The following is a 7642-nucleotide window of genomic DNA, read 5'->3' on the forward strand; positions in this document are numbered from 1 at the left end:
ATATGCCCTTACCCAGATTCACCAGTGGTTAACACTTTGCTTCATGTGATTTACCATCCATACCCTTGCTAATATATTTATATCAGTGCATATGTTTTGGAACCATTTGAGAGTAAGTTGCAGACACGAGGCCTTTTTACTCCTACATTCTTCAGCGTGTATGTCTTAAGAACAAGGCCATTCTCTCACACAATTATAGTAGTTATCAAAATCAGAAAACTGAACAACTCAGTTCTATTTTTAACTCAATCTGTAGTCTAAATGACTCTAATCCCTGTATGTCTTTTATAGCGATTTTCTTAGATCAGGGGATTTCTTGTTTAACAGATGGGTCAAGGGATTGAGAAACATTGACCCTGCGCCTTAGCAGAGTAAAAAACAGAACAGCAGCCCACGGCTGCTTCACGCATATAATCCCAGCACTCTGGGAGGCCGGGACGGGCGGATCACTTCAAGAGTTCGAGACCAGCCTGGCCAACATGGTTGAAACCCCATGTCTACTAAAAATACAAAAAAAAAAAAAAAAAAAAAAAAGCCGGGTATGGTGGCAGGTGCCTATAATCCCAGCTACTCACCGGGGGCGGGTGGGGGGCAGGTGCGCAGGAGGAGTGCTTGAACCTGGGAGGCGGAAGTTGCAGTGAGCTAAGATTGCGCCACTGCACTCCAACCTGGGCAACAGAGTGAGACTTTGTCTCAAAAAAACAAACAAAAAAACAGAGCAGCAGACACACACAGAGGATCAGCAGAGAACTGGGCACTGGTCCATGCTTGACACATAAGCATCCTCGGAGCCAAGGACTCGGGTGATGGTTTATCTGGGATGTGATCCCAGGAAGCGCAAGTGGGGAAGAGACAGGGCAGGGGGAAAGCCAAAAACAGTGCTCACACCACTGTGGGCAACTGGGGATCCAACCCACGGGGTACCCCTGAGGAACCCTGCAGAACACATGTTCCACCAGAGGACAGGCGCTCATCCAGTGACCGCTGCCCCCTACAGGCTGAGGGTTGCCTCTGAGGACATTAACCCACCTCCCAGGACTCTCAGGCAGAGCAACAGAGATGCAGGGGCTCAGGGAAGGAGGCTGCAACCTCCTGAGAACCTGCTTCTGCAGCTGCAAGTGAACCCAAGAGGGCAGGAGGGCCATGGGTGGGGGTCAGGCCTCATCATCTGCTGTCACAACAGGGTTTTTTGGGGCTTTTTTTTGAGATAGAGTCTCACTCTCGTCAGGCCTCATCATCTGTTATCACAACAGGGTTTTTTGGGGATTTTCTTCGAGATAGAGTCTCACTCTCGTTGCCCAGACTGGCGTGGTGGTGCATGCCTGTAATCCCAGCTACTCAGGAGGTGGAGGCAGGAGAATTGCTTGAACCTGCGAGGCAGAGGTTGCAGTGAGCAGAGATCGCACCATTGCACTTCAGCCTGGGCAACAAGAGTGAAACTCTGTCTCAAAAATAAATAAAATAAAATAAAATAAAGAATAAAAATATTAGCTGGGTGTGGTGGTACACGCCTGTAGTCTCAGCTACTCAGAAGGCTGAGGTGGGAGGATCACTTGAGCCTGGGAAGCTTAGGCTGCAGTGAGCTGTGCCACTGTACTCCACCCTGGGTGACACAGACCCTGTCTAAAAAAAAAAAAGGAAGTTAGATCACTCACCTGTGATCACATAATCAGTAAGTATGGGAGCTGGGATTCAAACCCTGCCTTCCCATTCCCAGGTCCGTGCTCTTAGCCATTGCTCACCTGTACAGCTCCTCCCTCAAATCAGGCATTCCTCCATCCTCTCCACCGGGTAAATCTCACTCATCTGTAACACCCAGGTTAATGTGTCTTCCCTTCCGACCCAGGATGCCCGGCCCCACTGGAAACTTGATCCCTGCCTGCAGCCCTGCCAGGAGCTCCAATCCTGGGGCTCGTCAGGGCTCAAGATCATGGAGCCAGGAGTGAGGGGGTGGCAGGAGATGCAGCTGGAGATGTAATTAGGGGGGATGGATGGGTAGGACCCCATTGGTCTTTGGCTTTTACTTTGAGATGGAGCCAGGAAACGATTAACATGATCACCCTGATGCAAGAAATTGAGGCTGAGAGAGATGAATGAGGTGGCTGAGGTCCCATGGTGAGGACAAACCTGAGACAAAGCTGAAGTAGAAGCCACGAGCAAGTAAACCCACAGCCTTGTGCCTGGGGCACGCCAGGCCCCAGCTGAGACCCTGCATTTCTTCCTTTTGCCCCCTCCAGGCCTTTCCCCACACTGGTCTTCTTTTTTTTTTTTTTTGAGATGTAGTCTCACTCTGTCGCCCAGGCTGGAGTGCAATGGTGTGATCTTGGCTCATTGCAACCTGTACCTCCAGGGTTCAAGCGATTCTCCTGCCTTAGCCTCCTGAGTAGCTGGGATTACTGGTGCCCACTACCACGCCTGGCTAATTTTTGTATTTTTAGTACAGACGAGGTTTCACCATATTGGCCAGGCTGGTCATGAACTCCTGACCTTGCGATCTGCCCACCTTGGCCTCCAAAAGTGCTGGGATTACAGGCATGAGCCACCGCACCCAGCCTTGGTCTTCATGCCTAGAAGCCTATCCTGGCAATTAATTCTTCAAATTCCAATTCTACTTTATAACCATTTGGGCATGTGGCTCCCCCACTAGGATTAGGGCAGCGACTGTTTCTCTTCCATCCATCCTCCCTTTGGTCTGAGGTCTATGCTCCTTACCTATGGTCCTCCTCCCCACAGCTACATCCACAAGAACTCATTTCCACTTACTTAACTGACATGGGTGCAAATACAGCTCAGTGATGCAAACTGCATCCCTCCACAGAATGTCTAGGGCAGGCCCATATGGGGACACAGGAGGGAGTATACCTGTGATCTATGGGGTTCATCTCCCCTCCCCTGCCCCAGGCCTTGTCATTCATTGTAGCTGAGGCTGGACCCTTCAGCTGGGTTTGAGAAATTTCCAGGTCTGAGACCCCCACTACTGCCTCAGAGGCTTTGAGCCAGTTCTCAGCTCCACCATTTCCTGTCCCACACAAAGATGTTAAATAACTTGCCCTCCATTAGGGAGCCAACTGGGGTATCTTTGGGGGTTAAGCCAGGATGAACCCCCTCCACAAATCTGCCCAGGGGAGAGAACTATGCTGCTTCAATCAATGTGCCAGTCTAGAGGACTCCGGAGGGAGTCAGATCCCCACACCTATCACCTCCCAGATGGTCCCTTCCAGGTGTCTGTGTGTGTGTGCGGTGGTGGTGGTGGGGGGGTGTTTCAAAAATCCTCAAATATATAAAAGCTTTAAGACCACCAACAGGAAAGTAGACATATCCCCAATTTTATTCCCTTTGTCCAACATTCTGACAGGGAAAGGGCAAATGAGTCAACGTTGCCCCTCAAAACCATCAAGTAGGGCCCTTTAGTTGATCAACCAAGGTGATAGACCGCTAGCCCCTTCCTCGTGGTCCTGGCTTGTCACAATTAATGGGGGAAAGTTTTCCCAAAGGGGATTCCGGGCTTCTCACCGCTTGATCAGGGAACCTTCCCAATACTTTCTCAGCAAAAAGTCTGCACTTCTCAGAGTTAAATACAGGAGAGGGGAGACTCCTTGAGGAGCCAGAGGTGGGTGTGTTCTCAGGGGTCAAGAGAAGGGTGTCTCAGGCTCTCCCTGTCCAGCAGGGGGCGTCCTGGCTCCCCGTACCTTCGGGCAAGTAGCTCTCGGTTTGACACTGTCCAGGCCGCCCCAAGCCCTCATGGGGGAGGAGCGCCGACCTGTCTCCAAGCATCGGAAAAGGTGGGCCTCTCTTGCCGTCCATCATGAGGCTCTCTAGGCCCCCTGCGTCGCCAAGGGGCAGTCTCTGACATCCCCAATTCGTCGAGCTAGTCTCTCGAGATCTCTCACCTTAGGCGGGTTCCCCAGGCCCCCCACGCAGTCAGGCGAGCCTCCTGGCTCCACCACGCCATCGAGCGAGTTCGGCTCTTCGCCAGTCACCGTCCGTCGGGCCGGGTCTCCGGTGCCCCCGTGCTGTCGTGGGGGTTCCTTGGACCGTCGCCGTCGTCAGGCTGGGAACCCACGCCGCCAGGCTCCTCGGTCGGGGCCCGCAGGCGTACGAAGGCGCCCATGGCGGTGGCGTGGCCCGAGCGTAGCAGCTGCAGCTGGCGCCGCCCGCGGCGGTACAGGTACTCTATGCGCAGCACGTCGGAGCGCGGCAGGCCCGCGTGCTGCCGGAACTCGGCCCGCACTCGCGCCTCGGCGCCCGGTTTCCCGCGTCCGGCACGCAGCAGATCGCGGTACAGGCTCAGAACCTGCCTCTGCAGCCGGCTGTGCCGGCTCATGACCGCGGCTAGGCAGAGACGCTCAGCGAACTCCCTGCTAACCGCCGAGCCGCCACACAGCGAGCAAAGGCCAAAGGGCAAAGCCACAGCCACTTCCGCCCTGCGCTTCCCTTGGCCCCCCAACTCCCGCCTCCCGCCATCCGGCGCTGCCGCGTCTGATTGGCTGTCGTTGCTGTTGCACCACAGCGGGCTGGGAGAAGTGGGCGGAGTCTCTGGTCGCGGCCTCCCCTGTAGGGAACACGTGTTCTTGAAGGGACAGCAGTTCTGGGGATCCTGGCACCTGCGACTCGTAGGAGGAGGTCGCTATGTGTTCGGATTCCTAGGTCTTGGGTCGGAGGGAACAGAGGGTCCTGACCTAACTCCTGCGTTCTGGGAGAAGAGGAAGCTAGGGTTTGTTTTTGTTTTTGTTTGTTTTTTTGTGATGGGGTCTCTGTCTGTCGCCCAGGCTGGAGTGCAGTGGCGCGATCTTGGCTCACTGCAGCCTCGAACTCCTGGGCCCAAGCGATCCTCCCACCTCAACTTCCCAAGTAGCTGGAACCACAGGTGCGCGAAACTGCGCCCCCTATTTTATTATTATTATTATTATTTGCAGAGATGGGGTCTCGCTTTGTTGCCCAGGATGGCCTCGAACTCCTGGGCTCAAACGATTCTCAGCCTCCCAAAGTGTTGGGATTCCAGGCGTGAGCCACCGCGGCCTGCTACGGGTTCGGACTTTGGGTCCCAACGGCACAGGGCACTGGGAGAGACACTGGGCACAAGCGTGCTCTTGCCGTCAGTTACTGATTGAAACCATCTCGGGAAGCTCCGTGCGTTCCCTCGTCCGGGGCAGGTCTGTGTCTGGGGTCCCAGCCCTAGGCACGCGCAGAGGGACGAGGCCACGTAGGGAAATGGCTCTCGGTCGGTTGGACAGGCTTCTCCGTGCTAGGGGAAGACAAGTAGAGGGGGTGTGGGCGCCAAGCCCCCAGAGGCAGCGTGTGGCTCTAGGAGCTGGGTTGGTCGCGCCCTCTGCAGGTGGGAGTCGGGGCACTGGGCAGCGGTGTTTGGGTCCTCACGGACTGTTAAAGCCGGGAGTCCGGGACGCCCTGAACAGTGGACTAGACTGGCAGCCCGTTGTCCTCCCAGGAGCTTCAGGTCGTAGGCCGCAATGCCGTTGTTGTCCCCGCGGGCCGCCTGGAGGCGTCCTCGTAGCGCCAGGGAGGCCGGCAAGGACACAGCATCCTCGGGCCCCACCAGCACTGGAGCTTGGGGGACCGCTCGGTGACAACCCCAGACCCCTCCACCCAGCGTGCAACTGCGGCTCACACACTTGGGCCGGCAACAAGCTGGGGGTCCGTTCCCCTTCAGAGAGGAGAAGCTGGTCAGGGGCGGGGATTAGGCTTGGAGTTTCAGAGTCAAGGGAGAATCAGAAACCACTGTGAATCCTGCCTGTCGGGTGTATGTGTGTCTATCAAAAATACATGTCCTAGAACAAGCGCGGTGGCTCACACCTGTAATTCCAGCAGTTTCGGAGACTGAGGCGGGCAGACCACCCGAGGTCAGTAGTTCAACACCAGCCTGATCAACATAGTGAAACTTCTGCCTTTAGGTTCAAGTGATTCTCGTACCTCAGCCTCCCCAGTAGCTGGAATTATAGGTGCACACCAGCACATTGGGCTAATTTTTTGTATTTTTAGTAGAGATGGGGTTTCACCATATTGGTGAAACCACAGCCTTGATCTCCTGGGCTCAAGCAATCCTCTCACCTCAACATGTCCAGTAGTTAGGATTACATGAACATCCCACCACACCTGGATAGTTCTTCTTTTATTGTTTTTTATAGAGACAGAGTCTCACTATGTTGCCCAGGCTTCACTCTGGAATTTTAAATATTTATTTTTTGTTTTGTTTTTAGAGACAGTCTTGCGATGTTGCCCAGATTGGTCTTGAACTCCGGCCTCATCCTCCCTAGTAGCTGGGATAATAGGGATGAGCCACCATGCTGGCTTGTACTCTGGAATTTAAACATCTATGTTTTTCCTGTCAAGTGACCCTTAATCTCCAAGACAACCTGTCAATCAGCCTAGGGGGACTTTCTTTTTTTTTTTTTTTTGAGACGGAGTCTCGCTCTGTCGCCCAGGCTGGAGTGCAGTGGCCGGATCTCAGCTCACTGCAAGCTCCACCTTCCGGGTTTACGTCATTCTCCTGCCTCAGCCTCCCGAGGAGCTGGGACTACAGGCGCCGGCTGGGTCGCCTGGCTAGTTTTTAGTATTTTTTTAGTAGAGACGGGGTTTCACCATGTTAGCCAGGATGGTCTTGATCTCCTGACCTCGTGATCCGCCCGTCTCGGCCTCCCAAAGTGCTGGGATTACAGGCTTGAGCCACTGCGCCCGGCAATGAGGGACTTTCTTTACCTTCCAGTGGACTCAAGGAGCTGCAAAACCTCAAAGGGAATACTATTGCCTCCTGCCCAGGGCCTGTCAATGGTTTTCTGATTACAGTCTCTCAGTTTGTCTTTGGGGAACTGGCCTACTCTCATTCTAGAGGGTTTCCTAGGTGATATCCCTGCCCTCTGACTCTGGCTCCAGCTCTGGTACACGGCCCAGCCCTGGCTACTTAGAGACAAATCAGAGCATCCCATCCCCTGACCCCTGTAATTGTTTAGGGATGGGCAAATGACCTTCACTGGGACAATGAGCATCAGCCCCGGGACTTCTGTTGAAACTGTCAAGAAAGAAGTGCTGTCTGCCGGCTGGGACTGCTAGACTGTACATCATCAACCTGGAGCGGTGGGAGATCACTCTGCCCGCAGACAGAGAGCTGGTTTGAAAATGAGGCTGTGGCAGTCTCAGATACCCGTTCTCCATTCCTTTCCTAGAAGTAGCATTTTTTTCTTTTTTCTTTTTTTGATATGGAGTCTCGCTCTGTCACCCAGGCTGGAGTGCAGTGGCGTGATCTCTGTTCACTACAACCTCTGCCTCCCAGGTTCAAGTGATTCTCCTGCCTCAGCCTCCTGAGTAGCTGGGACTACAGGGATGTGCCACCACATCCAGCTAATTTTTGTATTTTCAGTAGAGATGAGGTTTCGCCATATTGGCCAGGCTAGTCTAGAACTCCTGACCTGAAGTGATCCGCCCGCTTCAGCCTCCCAAAGTGCTAGGATTATAGGCGTGAGCCACTGTGCCTGGCCTTTTTTCTTTTTCTTTTCTTTTCTTTTCTTTCTTTTTTTGAGATAGGGTCTTGCTCTGTTGCCCAGGCTGGAGTGCAGGGGCATGCTCGTGACTCACTGCAGCCTCAAATTCCCGGGGTCAAGCGATCTTCCCACCTCAGTCACCTAGGACT

At 53.9% G+C, this 7642-nt stretch overlaps 1 protein-coding gene across 1 annotated transcript; it reads right to left on the reverse strand.

Annotated features, from left to right (window-relative positions):
- Nucleotides 1–3310: 3310 nt before the first annotated feature.
- SDHAF1 (succinate dehydrogenase complex assembly factor 1) lies at nt 3311–4447 on the reverse strand. The gene has a single exon (XM_007996449.3). The coding sequence runs from the start codon at nt 4322–4324 to the stop codon at nt 3977–3979; it is 348 nt and encodes a 115-aa protein (XP_007994640.1). The 5' UTR covers nt 4325–4447; the 3' UTR covers nt 3311–3976.
- Between the last annotated feature and the right edge of the window lie 3195 nt (nt 4448–7642).

The sequence above is a fragment of the Chlorocebus sabaeus genome, chromosome 6 (assembly GCF_047675955.1).
Source record: "Chlorocebus sabaeus isolate Y175 chromosome 6, mChlSab1.0.hap1, whole genome shotgun sequence".
Classification (NCBI taxonomy): domain Eukaryota; kingdom Metazoa; phylum Chordata; class Mammalia; order Primates; family Cercopithecidae; genus Chlorocebus; species Chlorocebus sabaeus.